Source organism: Herpailurus yagouaroundi, unplaced genomic scaffold, assembly GCF_014898765.1.
Source record: "Herpailurus yagouaroundi ecotype Mexico unplaced genomic scaffold, PumYag 29, whole genome shotgun sequence".
Classification (NCBI taxonomy): Eukaryota; Metazoa; Chordata; class Mammalia; order Carnivora; family Felidae; genus Herpailurus; species Herpailurus yagouaroundi.
Window position 1 is genome coordinate 67,302,678 of NW_024412377.1, and position 24,483 is coordinate 67,327,160.

At 36.1% G+C, this 24,483-nt stretch overlaps 1 protein-coding gene across 10 annotated transcripts in view; it reads right to left on the reverse strand.

Annotated features, from left to right (window-relative positions):
- Positions 1-24,483, reverse strand: part of APC (APC regulator of Wnt signaling pathway) — a 150,194-nt gene that overhangs the window by 15,697 nt on the left and 110,014 nt on the right. For 4 of the 10 annotated variants that reach the window (XM_040446703.1, XM_040446715.1, XM_040446708.1 and 1 more), the window contains 5 exons: positions 18,527-18,631; positions 10,263-10,361; positions 6,639-7,017; positions 4,575-4,670; positions 3,215-3,268 (listed from right to left, as the gene is read on the reverse strand). In XM_040446703.1, coding sequence (XP_040302637.1) covers positions 3,215-3,268; positions 4,575-4,670; positions 6,639-7,017; positions 10,263-10,361; positions 18,527-18,631 — 733 coding nt within the window. The remainder of the gene's footprint in view (positions 1-3,214; positions 3,269-4,574; positions 4,671-6,638; positions 7,018-10,262; positions 10,362-18,526; positions 18,632-24,483) is intronic. The other 6 variants (XM_040446761.1, XM_040446760.1, XM_040446740.1 and 3 more) reach the window with 4 other exon arrangements.

Consider the following 24,483-nt stretch of genomic DNA (forward strand, 5'->3'; position numbering starts at 1 on the left):
TGAGATTTCTAAATAAAACGGCATGAAGCAAAGCTTTTTTTTTTTTTTTTATGAAAAAGAATTATCTGTTCAACTTATTAATAAGTTCTATAAAACCACATATATATTTATATATTTAAAAATTTTTCTTACTTTTCTTTGATACTTTCAAGTGTCAAATACCAACTACACTAGAATTGAGTATTTTTTTCTCTGTGATTCCCACCACTGGGTATGCTCGACCCACAATGGTCAACACTAGGAAGGCAAGGAGTAAAATGAAGGAAAAGGAAAGGGAAAGACATAAAGGAAGGGGTAGTAACAAAACAGAACAAAATAAAAAAGGTAAAGCAAAATGGTGAGCAGGTGAATAAAAATAAAAATGCATATGGAGGCTATTCAAAATATTATTCATCATCAATGTTAATCATCATGGGACTAGGGATGTTGTTTTGTCACAGAGAAGTGGCTTAAAAAAAGGAGGATGAATATAAACAGGCAATTCTTGGAAATTCTAAGTCTTAACAGTCAGGTTATTAATCTGAAAGAGAACCTGTACATTTAGTATTTTTGTAAATGATTTAGAAGGGTCAGTATGTAGAGGAATCTGCAAGTTTGTAGAAGTTCTAACTGGAGTCAAGAATTCCAAGCCAGGGGAATTAACTGTAGGAAGGCTGGTGCAAATCTTTATGACTAGCAGTAATAACAGATGAGTTTGAACATAGATAAGTGAAAAGTAATTTGGTTAAGGAAAATCCAAACCATATTTAGGAAGGTTTTCCTCCAACCACCCATGATGATGGAAAAATACATAGCCAGTGAACAAAATACCATCACTATCTTTATGGAGCTTATAGATTAGAGGAAAGGCAGACACTGAACAATTAATTAAGGTAAAATGGACTGTGAAGAAGCACAGGTCAAGGTAATAGGTGGATTTAACCTAGACTGGGAGGATCGAGAAAAAGGCTGAGGAAATAAAGTTTAAGACTTAAAGGATGAATGAGTATCTAAAAAGGCTGGGACAGGAATAATACAAAAGCATTTTAGGCAGATGAAACAGTAAGTGCAAGAGCCCCTGAACCTTAAATTAGCAACAAGGAGAAGGTCACAAGATGAGGCTATAAAAATGGGTAGAGACATCATGCAAGACTTTATATGTCACACCAAGGATTTCAGACAGGAGTAATTAAATGTGTGCTCTAAACAGACTCCTATGGTTGCAAGGTGCATAATGGATTACAATTGGACGTGTGGAGACAAATAAGACAAAGAACTGCAGAACAGAAGAGACGACAGTGGCTTGAACTGGAGATGAAAAGGAGAGCAGTGATGAGACAGATTTAAGAAGCAGAATGAAAGTACTCAGTTACTAAATGTAGGGGATAAGGAGGAGACAGTCATGGATGTCTCCCGAGATTGTCTCCTGAGCAACTGGGTTGGCTGGCATGCCATTTTCTGGGAAAAAGAACCCTGGAAGAGACAGAGATTTGGGGATGAAGGAGATAACAAATTCAGTTGGGGCAGTTGAGTTAAAAATGTCTGAAAAACCATCTAAATGAAGATGTCAGATGAATGATTTGATAATGTGTCTCAAACTCAGATTAAGATGTAAATCTGAAAAACACTGTAAATGAAGCCATGGACTGGAAGATACTGCCTAGGGAGAGACGAAGAAAACCTACAACAGAACTCTGAGGAATTTCTACCATTTAATACTTGAGTAAAGTATTAAGGAGCTTACTACTAGAAGGAGCCAGTAGAAGAAGTGAGAGTTCTGACTCAGGAAAAGGAAATGGGAGTGACTGATGAATTGAAGACTGTGGCCCTATATACTGATAAGATCACCAAGATGTTGAGCATTACAGAGCAGGCTATCAATACCAAAACAAAACATACTATGCTTTGTGACTATATGAAATCCTGCCTGCTATATCAGTATCTGTGACACTTTCTTAAGAAAGTGAAATGATCTAATAAAGAAGGTCTCAAGAAGGCACTAAATGAACAAAGAGTTTTTTTGAACGGAAAAATTAAAAAACTCAGGACTGGATTCTGAAAACAATGATTAAAGAAGGATATTGTCAATATCAGCAACACCATGAAGAAAAAGGAACATTCAATAAATTTTAGGATATCAGATAAAAGAGAGAATCTTTTATGATTTCAGGCAAATGAAAAAAAATTTCTGTAAACTTTAAGTCAATGAATATATATGTGAAAACTATAAATGGATTCACAAAAATATGATGTGAATTCATGACTGATAGAATAAAAAATAGATGCCCTAAGAAAACTTAGGCTTTTTCAAGGTAATGCAAAGATGATAAGCATAATTTTTTTCACATTCTGCTCAGTGTCTGTGTTTTAAAAAAGGGGTCCAGATGGACCAAATATAATCCAATGTGGTACCTCATAACCTTAAAGCTAATAGAGGACCAATGGTTTCAAAAGAAACCATTCAACAGAATCCTTAATTTAGACTTATATTAAAAAAAGATAATAGAAAGATGATTCTTAGTTTTAAAAGGTGTATTTTTTCCTTTTCCTTGGGTTTAGATATCACCACTAGCATGAAACGTCTCATTCTGAAATAAACATCAGGGACTCAACATAAATATTCTATATATTGGTGTTTCACAAAATTTCCTTATCATGAGAATCACCGGGTCACTTATTACATGATTCCTGGGTACCCCCTCTGGAGATACTGCTTTACTAAGCCTGCTACAGGGCCAGGGAATCTATATGGTTTGACAAATACCTCTGGTGATTATTATGATCTAGTTTTGGAAATACTAATACAAATAAGCCATGAGTTCCTTGAAAGTCAGAACCATATCTTCATCATTTTTACCTCCAGGGCCTGGCATGGTTTCTAGGACAGAGTGGGCATTTAATCAATGTATGTATCACTGATACTATAGTCTAAAACCTGTGATACTAATTGACGCAAACTTAAATGACCTGGGTAAGTTGTAGAATCTTCTATGTACAAATGACAGTCCCAGCAGACTGGGCTTTGGAATGTCCCTTCATCTATTTGGGACTTCTTTCCTCCTTATCCCTCACTATCAGATTACCTTGTGCTTAATTACTCCATCTCCGCACAATCCACAAACCTTGATCTTTCTTTTGCTTCGTACAAATTTAGAGGCTAGGAATGAGAAGAAGGTAACCCCCTGTGGCTCTGTGCCAACAGTCACACCCCCAGAGGCCCCATCCTGCTCCTCACCTGCAAGCCCCTGCCCTAGCTCCTGTGATGAAATGCCCCGGGTAGCCTTCCTACCTGAAGAAGGAAGAGGAACAAATACTGAGTCTAGGTTTTACTTTGAAATTCAGATGATCAATGTGTCAGTCCTAATCTACAGTTCATTGGAACACAGGGACATTTACAGGAAAACCTTTGTAGTAGTTTAAAATTGGATTAGTTTTCTTGTTTATTCATGATTTTTATCCCCTTCCCATAATTACTAGCATTAAAAAAACACTCAAATGTAAAATTTTCACAAATGCTGAGATTGTAGTAAGGAGGGGCAAACTCATAAGACCACACTCAGTTCCGTGGGAGGCTGGGGGTGGGGGAAGGAAAGAGAATCAGATGGGCCAACTGCAAGGGCCTGTGGGAAGAAAAGCATGGCTGGAGGACAGGCCTGAGCTCACAAAGTACACAGCCCCCCAAAGTGATGACTCTGAAGGAGACAACACTCATTTTTGGCCATTTAGGTTCTCTGTGTTTAAGAGTCTCATGACTTTGTGACTTTTAAGATAAATGATGAATGACAATGATGAGGGTGGTAGGAATACAAAGTGGGGGCTGGAGTGTAATGTAAAATAAACAGCATGAAAAGCAAGGGCACAGCTACACTAAGATGGGAACTCAGTGTACGGTTCTTGCTTGTGGCACGACTAGAGATCCAGTTCACATGAGATGGCTCAGCATGATGCAATTATAAATACCACATGTGCAAAATGAACCTAGAAATCAAAGAAAAACCGTTACATGAAAAATGGGGTGCACAAAAATGCAGGTTATAAAAGGTTTAGAATGTGTGATAACACATACACAAAAGAGTAATCCTTCCAAAACTAGTGGAATATTTCTAACTTAAATTAGACCATAATGCTTTTCTTCATTAACCAGTTTCAGAGATATTATGCTGCTTATCATGAGAATCCAGCAAAGTGTTGGTAACCACGAAGATAAATGAGAATTTTAATAATAATTTCTTCTGGTGTCCATGAGAAGTGACTGAGTTCAAGAACAATCACCTAGCTCCACATTTCAAAATAATTTAAATTACCCTCCTCATCAACTATCACATAGGGTCTACTATGGCAACAGGGGCAAGGAGTAGCCCAGTTAGTAGTTCTACTAACTGCTGGCTAAGATTTTGAAAAGTCAAGTTAGTTTAAACAAGGTAGCAGTGCCTATCATTAAAAACCTTTTTTTTTTTTTTTTCCTCCGGAAACCAGAGTATAATCATTTCCTACAAGGAGGAAGCAGGTGGTAATAGAAACGTGTGGCATTATACTCCAACGATGATGAAAAATGTTGGCTTCTTCTACGGCATTAAGAAACATTTTTGTCTTACCAAGTTCATTCATTGCATGTCTATGTTCTTCATCAAATGAAAGTTTCATTAGAACACACACAGCAGGACAGATCTGATGTTCAACAGGAGCTGGCACTGAAAAATAAAATTGATACAAAACATAATGCTTTGTTTTCTCAAAAGCAATAATGTTTATTATACTTAATAAAAAAAAACAAGGCTAATATCCCTAATGCATAGTAGTTTAGTAGATCAACAAATATTTGCTGAATAGATGAATAAATACGACAAACATGGAAAAGAAAATATGAGTAAAGGGTTTTTCTTGGTTCCAGAAAAATATTTACCACTTACCTGCCTTTAACCAAATCTGTTAGTATAAATCCCTTGCAGGTTTATGCTATAACTCAAATAATAATTTAAAATTATGTTGAATATATAAAAGAATAAAAACACTTTGGTATAAAGTTGTTTTGTTATAATTTCTATTTAAACTATTGTCATGAGTGCGGGTTAAAAACACTTAGCTGTGTACAAATGTAATAAAGAAATCCAGTATAGGGCGCCTGGGTGGCTCAGTTGGTTAAGTGGCTGGCTCTTGGTTTTGGCCCAGGTCATGAACCCACAGTTCTTGAGTTTGAGCCCTCCATCAGGCTCTGCACTGACAGTGTGGAGCCTGCTTGGGATTCTTTCTCTCTCTCTCTCTTTCCCTCCTTCCTTTCTCTTTTAAAATAAGTAAGTAAAAACTTAAAAAAAAAAAAAAAAAGAAGAAATACAGTATGAACCTAGTAGAGAAAGCTTACTATATAGAGGAAACAAAAATCTAAAGAGACGTCCAAGAAAATATGACTTCACATTTAATACCATGTACAAAGTTTCAAAACTCATTATGTGAAATCAAAATTTTAAAAGTCTATTTTTCAGAAGTAATAATATTTAATTTAACCATTTTGAGAACAATTCTTAAGATCACAAAATACAAGTTGTTACATGATTGTAGATGCCCAGAGAAAACAATTCCATAAAGACGATATTCTCTCAGTAAAGTATCTTACTAGTTTTCCTCATCCCTAGGACAAACAGATATAAACGACCATTTCTGCTATTTTCTCATTCTTGAAAATTTGTAAATTTAAAATACATTCACCATTATACGTAAGCTAAAAAAAACCTGCTAAATCTTCATTGATGGTGTTCTCACCATCACCCCTTATTCCTAAATCAACAGGTTACTACAACAGTCCCCACCCTGTGTGCCTGTGTGTGTGTGTGTGTGTGTGTGTGTGTGTGTGTGTTTTCTTACCAGGTGAAAAGAAGATCTTACCTTATATACTTACTGCTTTTGGCTCTTGCTACAGGAATGAAGTAACTTATGTCCCCAAGGGTCCCAACTCCCATGTTCCCTGCTGATGGAGAGGGGTTGGTTGCCCAGGGTTTCTCCCTCAGCAAAGAGCTGGGTGGCTGATCACTCCCAGTAAGTGGGGCCCATGGCCTGAAGTAGGATGGTACAGTGGGAAGAGCACTGGGTTGAGAGTCAGAAGATCTGGCCTCTGTTCCTGACTCTACCACTTAGTAGCTATGAGGCTTCAGGCAAGTCTTTTAGCCACTCCGAGCCTCAGTTTCTTTATCTGTAAAATGGAGATAATACTTTCCCTTCCTACTTCACAAGGTTGTTGTGAGGGCCAAATAACATAACAGATATAACATATCTCTGCATCCACTGAACAGAATGTTATGCAAATGTAAAGATTATGGTGTGGTCACTAACTGCTGAATAAACTTGTATAAAGTCACTTTCTTGAGCTTAATCTATGAAAGGAAAGGGATGGAAAAACATAATTGCTCAAGTTCTTTCTAAATATACGATGCTATGACTATGTATCTCTTGATTCCCTGTACTTTTTTGGTTGCCCTTTGCTCAATTTTTTCTAGAAAAATACAGACTTAAGCTTTAAACTATGTTAGCAGTGTAGATGGCTACTATGAACTTCCCATTCCTATATCCCACTCATATTCCACTCATAAAGACAACATACTAACTTAAAAAGTTTTCACTTACAAAACTTTACATTTGCTTTGTAACATGCACTACAGGGAACATACTTGGATTTTTGTCCTGGTCCATGCCTTGTTCATGGGCTTCCTGCCACTCCCAACAGGTTTCACAGTAAGCTCGTATCTGTTCCAAAAGATGAAGGACTCGGATTTCACGCCTGCCTCTCTTGTCATCAGGCTGTGAGTGAATGATGTTGTGAAGTGCTGCACTGGCCCTGGCCCGAGCCTCTTTACTGCCCCGGGAATTTCCCAACAACACAGAGTCTTTGTCATTGCCATGTAAAAGCTGGATGAGGAGAGGAAGACATCCAGACTGTCGCATGGATATACAGCTGTCTTGGGAGCTAGACATAGCTAGCAAAGTTCGCGACATATCATCCTTATCATGAGTACCAAGCATTGATAACAATGAATACACCATTTCCACCTGTGGGCCAAATGAGTTTAGAAACAAAATTATGACTTTAATATCCAAATGCTAACACCAATGAAGTGATGAATGGGATATTTATTGTAGCTCATTAAAAAGAAAAACAAAACTCAAAACCCCTTTCCAGGATGAAGTAATGAGCATTATTTCAAAATCCATATAATCATCACCGATTTGTTTATATGAATAAACAGAAGCAGTGGTGACATACAGTGTTGAAAGAGAGAGTAGCTTCTTACATACTTAAACTGCCCTTTTTCTGGAATAGCTGGTAATAATCCATTGATTATAATGAATGACAATCAAATGATTTCACACACACACACACACACACACACACACACACACACAAATGAGGAATGTGGCTTATTTAAATGTACAATTTAAAATTTTACTGTACTTCTTTTAATTTATAACTATAATCAATAAATAGAAAACTTTTCAACAATTATTTACTACATACTAGTTTTCAACAATCACTAACCTTTACCAAATTATAATATTGTTAAAAGTATATAATTTCTCCCTTATACATATAAAAATATTCTGCCATAAAAGGAAGAATGCCATGATCATATAGGGAGTAGAAGGCCAGGATTCTTTTTTTTAAGTTTATTTATTTTGAAAAAGAGAGTGAGGGTGTGTGAGAGTAGGGGGAGAGGCACATGGAGAGAGAAAGAGAGAGAGAGAGATATGGAGAGAGAAGGAGAAAGAGGGAGAGAGAGGGAGAATCTTAAGCAGGCTCCATGCTCAGGGGAGAGAATGACTCGGGGCTTGATCTCACGAATCATGAGTTCATGACCTGAGCCGAAATCAAAAGCTGGACGCTCAACCAACTAAGCCACCTAGGTGCTCCAAGGCCAAGTTTCCTTCTTTTTTTTTTTTTTTTTATGTTTGTTTATTTTTGAGAGAGAGGGAGAGACAGAGGCTGAGTGGGGGAGGGGCAGACAAAGAGGGAGACAGAATCCGAAGCAGGTTGCAGGCTCTGAGCTGTCAGCACAGAGCCGGATGCAGGGCTTGAACTCACGAACCACGAGATAATGATCTGAGCCAAAGTTGGGACACTTAACCAACTGAGCCACCCAGGCGCCCCTTCCAAGGCCAGATTTCTTAACCAATTTTTTTTTTTTTTAAAGCAACCAGTAAACATCAATAACTCTCTGACAACAAATTTTAAGGGTTTGCTCAGAAGTAGATTAGACTGGAAACAGTACCCAGTTATCTTGCACCGTGGTTAGCCTCATTTCAATGTGAGAGCTATTACATAAAAATCGAGGCTATTATATAAAGAATGTATCATCTCTACAAATCAGTGGTTCTTAATCAGGGGTGATTTTGGCCCTCTTAGGGCATACTTTGCTTTGGAGACATTTTTTGGTGTCACAACTGCAAAAGAAAGTGCTATGGGCATTTAAAAGATAAAAGACCAGAGATACTGCTTAACATCTTGTAATAAAGAATTATCCAGTCAACAATGCTGAGGCTAAGAAACTCTAAATACATAAACACACACTACTTTTAGATATTAAAGTTTTAGGAAGGGAGAACCGTGGAAAACTGGGCTTTCAAATTTTGGCCCCACTACTTAGGAATGAGCTGTGTGACACTACCAAGTTATTTGATTTCTGAGGCCAGTTTTCTCAATTGCAAAATGGAGATATTAACCTAACGAGATTTCCTCTGTGAAGATTAAATGAAATACTACCTGTATAGGACAGTAGCTGGCATTAAAAAATGTAGTAAGGTCTTAATATGATCATTCACCAGTTACTTCAACAAGAAATGGTATTCTAGCTGCCGATTTTCATGCAGTAGTACTGCTGAATATTTGATTTTCTTTATAGTAAGAATTACATACTGATGTTGGACAGATCTGGGGATGAATTCCAATTTAAATATGCAACAGCTGCCTGAACTTTTTTTGCTTCTGTTTTCTTATTTAAAAAAGAGGGACAAGAATACCTCACAGTGTTTTTGAGATTAGAGAAAATGTACACATAACTTCTAGCACAGTTACTGGCATACCAGAGGTCTCAATTAGCAGCTGTGAGTTATTAAAAGTATTAAATCTCATATTAACAATTATCTGATTACTCTGAATTCATTTCTTAAATCAGCATTATTTCAGTAATGCTTTTCCTAAGAGCCATTATATTGTCAAAGTAAAGAAAGATTATACATAGAGTATTCTGTGAAAACAGTTAATGAATTAGTGAGATTTAACTAAAAATATACTGTTTAGTTAAATTAGAATTTCATCGTTGTCAATATAATATTAAAGACTCTGGCCAACTTATAGAGATGACAACAATACAATAATTATTTTCTTTTTAAAACATACCATTCTAAAGTCCTAAAATACTTGCTAATATCTGAGAGACTCTAAAAAAACTAGCTTACCAACACTGGGTAACATTCCATTTTGATAATTTTTCTATTCACTGAATATTTATTAAACACCCTTATGTGCAGGTTCTGTGCTAGACACTGCAAAAGATTAAGGAAAAAAGTCCCTATTTCCAAGAGAACTTCATGCAGGGGGATGTAGGTGGCTCAGTCTGTGTCTGACTCTTGATTTTAGCTCAGATCATAATCTCATGGTTCATGAGATGGAGCCCCTTGTTGGGCTCTGTGGATGGCATGGAGCCAGCTTGGGATTCTCTCTCTCCCTTCCCCTGCTTGCACATGCTTTCTCTCTTTCTCTCTCAAAACAAACAAATAAACATTAAAAAAAAAAAAAAAGAAAAAAAGAGAGAGAGTACTTCATGCAAACTGCAGTGACCCCGAGGAGGTAGACAGACCACAAGGGGAGGTGAGAGGAACTTGGGAATCAGAAAATGTTCTGTAAAGAAGTAAAGCCCAAGAAGGGCTCTAAAGGCTGCCTCGGATTCTGACAGTCATTTTGTGGTGGTGTAGAAAGTGGATGTGTGTGCCATCATAGGCAAGTCATGGAGGCAGAAAAGTGACAGGTAGTGCGTGGGAAGCATCAAGGAAGCCAGTGTGGCTGGAGCTTAGAGTACTTGCAGAGAAGTGCACGATACAGCTGAAAAAGAATAAAAAACTAGCTAATTTGGCAGTTTTTATAATCCTTTTTCCTTTGTGCTCTCTTGTATAAAAAGATGTTTCTTTAAGAAGAGATGGAACCAGAACTGTCCTCTGGCTGAATTTAAAAGATGAGTGAAGAATGTTTTAGAGCAAAGTACTCATAGTATTAGTGACCAGAGTTTGTAATCTTCTGTTACCTTGGTTCCCAGATGACTTGTCAGCCTTCGAGGAGCAGAGTGTGTGCTACTAGAACTCAAAACACTGGCTGTTTCATGATCCATTCGCGCAGCTGAACCCTAGAAATTAAGCAAATTATGAATAGAATGATCTAGATTATAAACAAATAGAGCTAACTTCATGTTAAGGTGCACCAAATGAACTGTCTTTAAGGTAAACAGCTAAATACACAATTAAAAGTGTGGACATTTTAACACTCAAGATGAGTATTTTTACCTGTGAACTTAAGTAGGTTTTAAGGCAAAAATGAAGAAAAGGAGATGTGCTGCAAAAGAAGTTAAACTACTGTGTGGAAGTAACCAAACACTGAAGAAATTCTAAGAGTGGTATTTTTTCACAGATCAAAACAGATGAAACCACATTTGGTCAAATAAACATTTATTGATAGAAAGCTTTATTGATTGATGAAATGCTCTATATTACCACAAAACTAACTAGGAATTTGGTTCAGTCTAACTTCTCCAGGAGCTCATAGTATAGAGAGGACTGCTTAAAACCTCATTGGAGAAAGACATGAAAAAATAAATAACTGCACTGTGATATTATAAGCACCACAGCAGAAAAATGCATAAAATACTTAGGGAAAACAGGAAGAAACAACTACTTGCTAAGGAACTATTAAAGGCTGCATAAAGTAACATTTAAGGTAGGCCTAGAATCTTGGAGTAGGGAGACATATAGAACAGTCTGTGTAAAGGTAATAAATATGAGAGCATGGAGTATTTGTTTAATGTGGACAAAGCACAAGGTGTATGGTGGGAGAAAAAGATTGGGTTAAATTATTAAGTGTTTCATGAGTCATTTTAAACATGTTGCTTTCAAACTGTGGACGTTGTGGAGCCACTAGACTTTAGGCAGGAGGATGGCACAACCAGAATTATACCTTTAAAAGGTATGAAAAGACAGGATGCAGAGCTCAAAGATGGCAAATCAGGAAGAGGGTATTTTCAACAGCTGAGCAGTGAGCAGGACACAAAGTAAGGAAGTGAGAATACTCTATTAAAAAAAATTTTTTTTTAAATTTTTTATTTTAATGTTTATTTATTTTTGAGACAGAGAGACAGAGCATGAGCAGGGGAGGGGCAGAGAGAGAGGGAGACACAGAATCTGAAACAGGCTCCAGGCTCTGAGCTGTCAGCCCAGAGCCCGACACGGGGCTCGAACTCATGGACCGTGAGATCATGACCTGAGCCGGAGTCAGATGCTTAACCGACTGAGCCACCCAGGCGCCCCTTAAAAAAAAAAAATTTTTTTTTAAAAAATAATTAGAGCACGGGTGAGAGAGAGAGAGAGAGAGAGAGAGAGAGAGAGAGAGAGAGAGAATATCTTAAGCAGGCTCCATGCTCAGCATAGAACCTGATACAGGTTCTCAACTGACTGAGTGCCCTGGGGATATGCATGTGTAGGGGACAGAATCAATTGGTTTGCTAACTGACTGGATGTGAGTAAAGAGACACTGGAGCCAAGGACAACGTGGAGGCACTGAGCTTGGATAAATGCATGGATAATGCTGGTATTAAAAAATACATAAAACTCAGGAAGAGATAACAGGTTTCAGTGTGGGAAGTGAGATCACCATTCAATATACTGACACCCAGGAAAAATGGACATGTGAAAACCAGGATGCAACTCTGGACATATTTATCTGGGGCTGCAGATAAATATGTGGGACCTATTAAAATAGAGGCCATAGCTAACACAATTCATTAATGATTAAAAATAATGATTATAAGAATAACATCCACCTAGACAGCAATATTGGCAAGTATTCTGTTGCAGTTCTTTTTTTTTTTTTTTTTTTAATTTTTTTTTCAACGTTTATTTATTTTTGGGACAGAGAGAGACAGAGCATGAACGGGGGAGGGGCAGAGAGAGAGGGAGACACAGAATCAGAAACAGGCTCCAGGCTCCGAGCCATCAGCCCAGAGCCTGACGCGGGGCTCGAACTCACGGACCGCGAGATCGTGACCTGGCTGAAGTCGGACGCTTAACCGACTGCGCCACCCAGGCGCCCCACTGTTGCAGTTCTTAATCTTTCAAAAGGAAAAGCTAGAATGTAAACTTTTTGAAGGCAGAAACAAATTGTATGTGGTAGTAATCAAAGAGTACATAAGAAGAAGTTTCTCTTTACAGAAGTATTCCAGCTAATTTTGCACCCCTAATGAATTAATGGAGTTGGGCATAAGGTATCAGTTACTGATAATATCACAAAAAGAGAGACAACCAGACATTATGTGCTTCCTGACTAAAGATGAGAAGACCATAATGCCACTCCGAAAAAGACTTGCAAAAACAAAACAAAACAAAACAACTGAAAATCCAAGGCAAATTCTATCTCTAGATCCAAATACCAATTTACTGGAAATACAGAAGATAGAGAGAAATGTCAAACTACATACCATGGATATGTTATCAGTAAAATCCAGACTTTGGAAAACTGTATAAAACAAATAGCTTTGGTTCTTTAACAAATAAACATCCAGAAAACAAGAGACAAAAAAGGAAACTATAGATTAAAAGACTTTGAAGACTATAACCAAACCCAATCACAAACCTTACCTGAAAAGAGTCAAATAAATTGTGAAAAATTATGACATTTATGAAACAACTGCAAATTTGAATACTGACTGGATAATCCGATATATTACTATTAGTTCCTTTGGGAATGTAATAATGGCAATATAGTTATATATATATTTTGCCTTTTTTTTTTTTTAAGTAAGCTCTATGCCCAATGTGAGAGCTTGAAGTTGAGACCCTGAGATCAAGAGTTACATGCTCTACTGGCTGAGCCAGCCAGGTGCCCAAATTGTTGTATATTTTTAAAAAGTGTTCTTATCTTGGGGCGCCTGGGTGGCGCAGTCGGTTAAGCGTCCGACTTCAGCCAGGTCACGATCTCACCGTCTGTGAGTTCGAGCCCTGCGTCGGGCTCTGGGATGATGGCTCAGAGCCTGGAGCCTGTTTCCGATTCTGTGTCTCCCTCTCTCTCTGCCCCTCCCCCGTTCATGCTCTGTCTCTCTCTGTCCCAAAAATAAATAAACGTTGAAAAAAAAAATTAAAAAAAAAAAAAAAGTGTTCTTATCTTTTGGAAATACAGAGTGAAATATTTATGGAGGAAACGATGATGCTGGATCGTCTTCAAAAATAAAATGGGAGGGCAAGGTAGACAGGGTACATGTGGGTTACTCTATTATTCTATCTGCCTCTGTATATGTTTGAAGTTTTGCATAGTAAAAAGTTTTAAAATGCTTATTAGCAGCAAAGTGTTCTCCTATCATTTCATTTCTTTCTCAGTCTTGGCTGATCTTCATCACTACTTACTGGCTCTCACTAGAGATCTGGTTCTAAACTTTAAATAGAAAAGCTAAGAACAAATTCATAAATGAATTACACACGCAGTTATATACTAAGCAAGCAGGGATCTGACCTGTATAATTTACTTCTAACTTCGTCTTTCCATTTAACTTCCAGGGGAGATTAATCACAGATCAAGAAACACTATTTCTAGAAGGGATGCCAGATCTTCCTTCCAATTAACATATATTTACTGTTATCTACTATTTACCAGGGACTGTTAGGATATGAAAAATGGACAAAACTAGATAAAATCTTTGCCCTTCTGGAGTTTAGTCTAGTGGGGGAAATCAATACTAATAAAATAATCACACAAATAAATGTAAACTGCAAATGTAGTCTTCTTCAAAGAAGAAGAACGTCCTAGGATGGCCTATAACAATGGGATTTGTATGTTCAAGCCTCTTGGGAAAGTCATGCTTAAACGCGAAGACACGTGGACTGATGTTAATGGAGTAAAGTGGGATGAGAAGAGTACTATATGGAAGGGGCATAGATTGTGCACAGGATGCCCAGGAAAAGGAAGCCCAATAAATATGAGGTACTAACAGGCCAGTGTGGCTGAAGTGGTAAGAGCAAAGTGTGACGTAAAGCTGACAAGTTTGATAAGAGCTAGATTATACAGGTCCTAATAAAGGGTTATCTTATTCTAAGAACCAAGGAAGCCAATAAAGGGTTTTATAACGAGGTGATTAAATCTTTGTAAAGATCATTCTGGCAGAAAGGATGTGGGCCAGAAACCAGTGAGAGAGGGTGTACAATGTACTTCACACAGTGATAGGGATAAGTCCGCAAGGATAGGAGCTTTGCTGCATCATGCTACTTTGACCCTGAGAGAGTCAAAGATCTGATTTTCATATTCAATTATTGTCAATGGTTTTTATTTCTGGAGCAAATAATAAAACAAAAAAAGAAATCCCAAGAGGTTGTCATGTATATAGATCCTATTAAGATAGTTAAAGGAATCTTGGTTAATTGAATCACAGTCACACAGATAGAGATCACTCAGCTACATCAGGATTTGGAGTAGCTGTAGTATTGTTTTAAACAGTGACTAAAAGTAACCAAATAGATGACATTAGCAATATTAGTGCCAAAGAAACACCGATTTGGCGGCAGAGTCTATGGCTAATATTGCCAAACAAATGTCTTATCATATTTACCACAGAATCTATGGCAATATCAAAATTCACCATTTGAAGAATGAATACTTGCCACCGATTCAATGTTTTTAACAGATCTCATGTTCATCACAAAAAATTCACACAATACATAAAAATGTAAATATGAAAGTAAAAACAACATAATCCCAACACTAGAGATATCATTGGTAACATTTTGAATATTCCTTCATTTTTCTATGCATGTACACACATATACATATGTACAGTATGGAAGATTACTTATTTTAAGAAAAAATATTAAAATTATTTTTCTAAATTAATAGCATGTATTAATACTCGGTAAACATTAATTTTTTTTTAATGTTTATTTATTTTTGAGACACAGAGCACAAACAGGAGAGGGGCAGACAGAGAGACACACAGAATCTGAAGCAAGCTCCAAGCTGTCAGCACAGAGCCCGACGCGGGGCTCGAACCCATGAACCATGAGATCATGACCTGAGCCAAAGCTGGATGCTTAACCAACTGTGCCATCCAGGTGCCCCAAACTCAGTAAGCATTTAAACATTTACTGTCTATCAAGTACTATGTTAGTTTGTTCGGTTACAATGGTGAGCAATGGCAATATAGTTCAGCTTAAAGGATTTTAAAAAGGAAGACAATTAAACCTATAATAAATGGTGCTAAATTCAGTGAGAACAGAAATAGAGAGTACCTGATAGAGCACTTAATCAGTTCTAGGGAGGCAGGAGCAAGGAAGATGTCCTGGAAGAGTGCCTGCCATTTAAACTGAGGGGAAGGATGAGTAGGACACATATTGGTGAACTGAAACAGAGGAGAGTTCCAGGCAGAGAGTGGAAGGACTGGACATACTCAAGGACCCGAAGAAGCTGAAGTTGACGGAGTGTAGAGAAATGGGGGCATATAGCGATAATGTTGAAAAAGCAGGCAACACAGAATTTGGATTTTATTCTTTGGGCAGTGGGTAGCCACTGAAAGGTTTAAATAAATAAGCAATATAAACAGGTATTTTGGAAGGATCACTCTGATTATAATATGAAAAATATACTAGAAAAGGCAAGGCTGAAATAGAAGATCTCTATATAAACAGAGATCTAATTTATCATTTCTAACATTTGTATGGATGTTTCATGTACCACATAGGTTCTATGAGGCCTGGGATTGTTTGTCCTCTTCAATTTGATCTCTCCAGAGTCTACTATAACATCTGGCACATAATTTTACTTAAAAAATCATAATTATTAGTTATTAACAACAATAAGCTATTATGTTTAATGAGTGTCTATATCCACCAAGAACTGTATTAAGTACATATCGCATTTAGTTCTCACAACGATATCATCTTATTTTGCTAGAGGAAACACTGAAGCTCAGAGTTTATACTTGTCCAAGATCAGTCTCTCAGCTAGTTAGCGGAGGAATGGGATTAATCCCGGGACTGCTGACTCCAGAGCCATTTAACCACTTATCTCAGTCAAATGATAATTTACTCAGTTACCTATTGATTAATATACATTTATTTCTAATTTTTGTTATTACAAATAATATGATGAATCTCTTCAAACATGTCTGAATACTCTTGACTGATTACCTCATAGCATAAAATGTTAGATATTGCAGTGATGACCCACAAGGCAGGTACAGCTAGAAATTTAGATGCTTATTTACAAAACTGCTTTTCAGAAAGGTTGTTCCATTTCACACATGAGAATGCCTATAAACTTACCATTATCAATACTGAGTGTTAATGATCTTTGTCTACCCAATGGCATCCCCCAAAAAAAAAATCTTATTTTGGCTATAGTTGATATTTATATATCATTACTATGAAACTGATGACCTTTCCATATGTTTAAAAGTCATTTTATTTTTCTTTTTAGTTCCTGTTCATGTCATGTCATTTGTTCATGTTTTAATGATCTTTAATTAATTTATACTCTTTATGTATTTTGAAATGTAACTTTTTCTTCTTATAAATAATTGTAAATAATGAGATCTTAATTTTTGTCTTGTAACCTTGCCATAATTTTATGGTGTACTTGAGTTTTACGTTTTTATGTGAAAGCTACTGATTTTTTCCGTTTTCCCACCTCATGATTTCCCTCATGATTATAATCATTCTACCCACATTTTTCTAATCTTTATATGTATATATTTTCTAATCTTTTTATATTTTTAATTTTTATTTTTGACATGAAATCTAATCTACTTAGAATTAATTCTGATATAAAAAGTGTGGTAAGGATCCAATTATTATTATTTTTAAAGTTTATTTATGTTGAGAAAGAGCAAGAGAGTGCATGCTCATAAGCAGGGAAAGAGCAGAGAGGGAGAGAGAAAATCACAGGCAGGCTCCGAGCTGTCACCACAGAGCCCAAATCGGTTCTTGAACTCATGAACTGTGAGATCATAACCTGAGCTGAAATCAAGAGTCAGATGCTTAACCAACTGAGCCACCCAGGCACCCCTCAATTATTAGATTTTAAATGGGATAGACAACTTATTGATAAATGAGACTTTAAAATACGTAATAACTGGAACATGATCCAAAGCATTAATAGGTGGTCTAATCCGAGGCAAACAATTTTTTTCTGTCAAGAACATAAAAATTTTCTTCTTTCTAGATACGTGGAGGAAAATATAAACTTCCCGAATAATTCCCAAAATATAAAGAATAACTCAATGTGTTAAATATAATTTCTTTTGCCCCAGTTTACCATTTATAGCTGAAGTTTTCCCCCAGTATAATGGTAATTAGTAATACTAAAAATGAAGTATCTCTTTTTTTAACTCAGTAAAATAAATTTACATAATTATGAGACATTTTAAGCTTTAAATTTTAATACATTCCTTTTTTAAAAATATAGTATCATCAAAAACAACCAGAGACACTAAAGGAGTATTTTACATCATGAGTAGGGAAATTATCTTTAAAAACTTAGTGAAATTCTATTTTAAAAAATCACTCATTTACAACAAAAAAATATTCATTGAAAAAAATGTGGAGAATACGTAACACCCCAAGGAAAATTCTGTCATATGAGGATGCATTCCAATAAAACTCTAATAGAAAACTAAAGGCAGGATAACAAGACAACCGTTTTACATTAAATAAAAAAAATCAAGTTGACTTCCACAATTTTGCTAGCAATGATGTGATAATGGTTAACATGACTAAGCTAGGTCTCTTTACTTTTTATGAGCATTAGTATCATTTTTTTCAATTATAAAATTTTGATTTCAGATTTATGTAATGTTAAAGTACAAAAGAAAAAAAGAATTATAACAAAGTCCTTATGATCATTTTTAAAAACATAAAAATGTCTTTGCAAATAATCCCTTTCAAAGAATGCCTTAGAGAAAGAGCAAATCTGTTCAATGCAAGCAATAACAACTAGGTCAAATCATACATATAAGCAAAATGCAGCTTAGCATTTATTTTTCAAAAAAACCCCTCTACTCATGCTAATCATTTCAGACTAAAACAGAAATACAGAATTTAGAGGTATAAAATATAGCTCTAAATTAGAAATTTTGAAACATTATTGTTAGATGTAATAAAGAAAAATGATATAGCATTTTGGCACTGAATTCTTCTGGAGATATCCATTCAGGATTAAGGAAATCAATAAGATTTACAGATCATTCTGAGGACTATCTCACCCCATATTCCTTTAGAAATATTTAAATAGTTAATTAAAAAGAAAACCAATAAATTTCTTTACCTGACCACTACCAGGAGTTGCCATGTTGATTTCTGCCACTCCTTGACCTTCATTCTGCCGCTCAGCTTCATGTGAGCCGGCTTCATGCTTGCTCTGAGATGACCTCTGTTAATATGGAGTTAATATCATTACATGCAAAAATGGTGTTTGCTTTCTTAGCCCACAGCTTTTTTTCCTGTCCTGTATTAAAGCTCTGAATGTATCAATTATATAGGTTTACAAAAGCAAAGAACTGCACTTTATACTTCATAACCTCCAGGATGGTTGGCAGTCGACTATTTCAGCAGGAGGAAAGTGAAGTGTGTCCCTTGAGCATTAGAGCTGCACAAGACAAAGGATTTCCTGAGACTCACAGAAACACCATCCTCCACCAGCTGTGCTCACATCACTATCAGGGATATAACCCCACTAGAATAAATAAGTGTCTCTTCCACAAGGTCACATGGTTCTGGCATTCAATGTAGCTGCAAATATTAACAGTTAAACTATTACCTAAGCTTACAAATACCTTCCGTATAGGTATATTTATACACAGAATATATATACATCCTCTGCTAATAAAAGTCAGATGAAATCAATAAGCTCTTAGAATCTGATATGAATAAAACCAAAAACCTTTTTTAATGTAACCACCATCTGTTATATGAAATGAAAATGACAGATTATATCCAGTAAAAGCAGTCATTTCAGGATAGATTATATCCAGTACACAGCAGTCACTCTGTAAAAATACCACTGCAGAATCAAATAAGTAAAATAATTTTTCCATTATTTTTCATAGCAACAATTACAAATGTGCTTGCTTGCTCTAGGAAAATGATACTCTAAAATAAAAATTACCCTTTAAGAAACTTGGCATATTTAACAGTGATAAATAAATTACAAAATGGCTTCCACTAAAATTTCTTTACATACCAAGCTTTCCTAAACCATTTAAAATGTGACTTAAAAGTTACTTTTCATGCAATATTTCCATCAATAAGCCAGCATGAGTTATATGTAGGCAAGAATGAGGAAGCCCCAATAATTCAGAAAAAGAATTGTATCATCTGAAAATCACACTAGAAAATTCAACAAATTCAACAAAAATAGAGACATACACGAAGTCAATCGAGAGATAAAATGAATCAAAAACCACTAAAAACACAAAGACTTTATACTAACATAATTAAAGATGTCAATGCAAAAGTAATTATTGAGCATCTGCTCTGTTACTTGTACTAGGTGCTGGAGACTACAGGGCTGGCAAAACCAGACATTGCTCTATGTGCTCAAGCTTATTGTCTCATCAGGGATACTATCAAATAATGAAAGAGCTAACAATAAAGTTAAAACTTTGACAAGCACACTGAAATAAAGAGTACAAAGTGCTGTGAGAATGTATAGCAGAGGTATACCACAAGGCCTGAGTTTGGGAAAGAGTCCTCTTAGGGAAGTACTGTCAGAACTGAGACCTAAAAAATAAACAGGAATTCTGGGAAAAGGGACAGGGTTAGAGGAAGGTTTTAGATAAAAAGATGACGGACCTAGAGTAGGAGGGGGCATGGTTTGTTCTAGTACATCAAAAAATCATGTGCAGAGAACAAAAAAAAGGTAAAAACAATAAATCTTACTTTGTTGAATTTTAGTATAATTCTCATATGTCACTCCTGCCCTCACATAACCAATACTAGATTAATGGGAAAAGTTAATATAAATTGATCTTTTAAGGTAAAATTTTAATTTTAAATTTAAATGGCCTAAGTAGATAGGAAACACTTGGAGTCTAGAAACACCTTTAGAGTGGGGAAGTGGGAAAAGACAATGAGGGAGAGAAGGGGACAGATGAAGGAAGACAGCTGCAGGGAGAGGCAGAATTGAGGAAGGTTCATTTTATATTATGAAGACCTGAGTCTTGACTTGAGGATGTTTAAATGTCAATGCAAAGGTACCACTGAAGAAGAAGATAAATGTGAGAAAAGAAGTAAGAGTAAGAAGTCCCTGAAAAGGCAGGCGTTGAAAATCCAAAGTACAAGAAGGAAGGTAGAATGCTTCCTGATAGGAAGGGCAGGCAGTTCTGATTTCTCTAGGAAGGAGGAGGTGGAATTATTAAAAGGAGGGAGATAAGTCATTTCCAAGAGAAGAATGGAGATCCACAGAAACACAGTAGTCCTGAAGGATTACCAGGCCCATTTGATGATGGTGAGAATGATGAATATGATAAAGTTAAAAAAAAGTCTAATGTTTACTATGCACTAATCACTTGGCATCTATTGATTCATTTAATCCTCATACCAGCTCTGTGACATAGGTATTATTATTATCCCCACTATACAGATAAAGAAACTGAGAAACAGATAATATAAGTATCTGGCTTTAGGTCACATACTCAGTAAATGGCAGAGCCAGAGTGGGGATCACAAGTCTGACTCCGGGGCCTAAACTAATATTTAACACTTACTATCTTTATTTTCTTTCCTTTTTCTTCTTTCCTTATTTGTTATTTACTTCCCTTTATTCTTTTACTGATCCTAGGCTACAGGCCTGCCTGCACTCTTTATCACTGTCCAAAGATACTGCTAACACTGAAGGTAAAGAAACTATTGCTGATTCTTATGAAAGAATAATCCTGGGGTGTCTGGATGCCTCGGGGGGTTAAGCATCCCCCTCTTAGTTTCGGCTTAGGTCATGGTCTCTCAGTTCGTGGGTTTGAGTCCCACATCAGGCTCCATGACGACATTGTAGAGACTGCTTGGGATTCTCTCTCTCTCCCTCTTCCTCTGTCCTTGTCCCGCTTGTGCTCACTCTCTCTAAAAATAAACTTAAAAAAAAAAAAAAAAAAAGAACAATCTAACTAGAGATCTCATTTCCAGCATTGCTGGACAAGTTCCTCAAAGTTGTCTACCCTAGGGCTGAAAAAATTAAAAAAAAATTGTTGAGGTATTTATATACCACAACATACACCCATTTTAAACAATTTTTCTATAAGCTTACCAAGCATCACCATAATCCAGTTTTAGAACATTCTCACCATTCTAATAAGATTCCTTGTGCTCACTTACAGTCAATCCTCATTCCCATTCATGTCTCTGGCTTATCCACTTTCTGTCTTTATAAATTTGCCTTTTCTAGACATTTTTTATAAATGAAATATATGGGCTTACATGTCTGGTTTCTTTTACTCAGCATGTTTTTGATGTTGATCCATGTTATAGTATGTATCACCAATTTACTCCTTTTTACAGCCAAACAGTACTCCATTGTAAGGATATACACATTGTATTTATTCACCAGTTGATATACATTTGCACTGTTTCTACTCTGGGGCTATTATGAATAATACTGCTATATACATTCAAGTTAAAGTCTTTGTGTGGCCACATGTTTTCACTTTCTTGGACGGGTATACCTAGAAGTGGAATTGCTGGGTCACATGGTGACTTTATGTTTAATATTTTAAGTAACTGCCAAACTTGTTTTCAAGTGGTTATACTATTTTACATTCTCAATAGCAGCGTATGATGGCTTGTATTTATCCACATCCTTGCCAATGTTTATTACTGTCTTTATGATTATAGCCATCCTAATGGGGTAAGGTGGGATATCACTCTAGTTTTGATCTGCACTTCCCTAATGACTAATGATGGTAAGATTATTTTCATGTTTATCAGCCATTCCTGTATATTTTCTGGTGAAATGTCTATTCAAATCTTTTGCCCATTTTAAAATTGAGCTATCTCCCTATTAATGAGTTGTAAAAGTACTTTGCATAGGATTTTAATAAATATTTCTCACTGGCTATCTAGAGATTTTACAACCATGCTAAAATTCTCACAGCTCCTATCTTTTTGATCTCCCCAAACGTATTTGTTTGTCAGTAAATAACCCAACTGAAAAGATATACAAGAAAGTGGTAGCACTGGCTGTCTCACATATCTTTTTGTAACTTTTGAGATTTGAATCATGTGCAATAATTACATCACTTGAATTATGTACAGCATTTAAACCCTAAATCAGAGTTGTCAGCAGGTAGGACAAAGACAGTGCTGTAAGAAATATGCTTCACTGTAGAGAAATTATTTGACAGAAATCTTCTCTTTCCCTGTATACACTGAGTATGAACTAATTTATGAGTGTCCAAACCCTGGTTTTCTCCATTTTCCAGCTTCTCCCACTTATCTATATCAGCAAAACAATGACAATGGAATAAAAAAACTTCAAAAAGCAAAATTAAAAAAAAGATTTTGGTTCTTTCTTAAATGTGAGATGGCGTCTTCCTTTAATGTACATTCACTGAACTTGTAGACTAAATGTAACCACTGTAGGCTATGACTGACATAATCATTTTCATAACAAAAGAAAGCAAGAGAGACTGGATCACAATGGTAGACAGTTGGACCCAAATCCAATGATATGAATAAAAAGTTTTGAACAAATCCAAACAACATGAACAAGTCCCCAACCTGCAATAAACTTATACTGATGCTGAAAAATAAGGATTGCAATTAACAAATGACAATTTTTTAGGGCTTTCCAGAAACCAGAAAGTTGGAAATTTTGGAAATACAGGGAGGGAATATGTTATAGTGGGAAAATGATAACAAAAAATTAGTGTAGTAATATTAATAGCAAACAACGAAATTTAAGGTGAAGAGCATTAAATGTAATAAGGAGAGCTATTTCATACAAATAAAAAATTCAACCAACTAAGAAAACAAATGTGAATATTGACTTCAAAATATAAAAGAACTTGTTAGATGCAGACAAACAGTAATAATCAGAATATAAAAAGATGGAAGAAAAAAATGTAACTAAAGAAGTGAGAAACTTGGAAGTGGAAACTCAAAGCAGAAAATGTCAGAAGAGAAAATATAAAATGCAGTGTTGCTCAATGAAAACAAAAGGCTGCCTCTTTAAAAATAATTTTAAAAATAGAGTGTAATAAGTTTAATCAAGGAAAAAAAAAAAAAGATAAATTACACCGTAAAGTCAAAGAGGTTATAACGACCAGAATACTACCATGTAACAATACTAGTGAAACTGAAAAAGGAGCAGAGACACCATTTTTTTTTCTAGTCTTTAAGAGTCAACACTGCAAAATGGACAACTTATTCCTTATACATATATTATTTGGTTTTCATTGGCTTAGGACAGCCAAGTTAAAACTGCTTTTAGGAGTAGGACTTAATTGTACTTGTACTTAAACTGCCTACTTAGCAAACACGTTTCTATATATTTCAAATTTGGATGTACTGCAGCCAAAGTTCCTATGATATTAAGAGTCAGGCATAAAGAAACAGGTCACTAGAAGATTGGAACTCTGGGTCAGACAAGTCTCCAGGGAGGAGGAGTCATATAGTCATATATGTCATATGTCATATAGTCATATAGTCACCTATTTAATCAAGCATGTCTACATAATGAAACCCCAATAAAACTCTGGACACTGAAGCTCAGTGGAGCCTCCTGGCTGATGAACATACTGATGTGTGGGGGAATGATGTATCCAGACTCTATGAGAGCATGGAAGCTCTGCATTCTTTATCCCTCACTTGCCCCACATCTTGCCCTGTAAGTCTCCTCATTCGGCTGTTCCTGATCTGAATCCTCTAAAATAAAACTGTAATTGTATGTGTAGTATTTCCAATGAGTTCTGAGTCATTCCAGTGAATTACTGAACTTAGGCAGGTGTGGGAAGCCCCAATTTTGTAACCAGTTGGGCAGAAGTATGGGTAGCTTGGCATGTGAAGTGGGGTTATTTTTGTGAAGGACTCTACCATTAACCTGTATGTGTTATGTTAACTCTAGGTAGTTACTGTCAGAAGTGAATTGTACTGGAACATCCCCACTTAGGGTAGAATTTACAGGAAGGTGAGCAAAGTAAAGTGCAGTTTGCTTGGGGATGCCTGATACTTGCAGTTGGTGTCTGAAGTGATGGTAGTAGTCTTGGGAATGACTTTACCCTTAAATATGGGGTC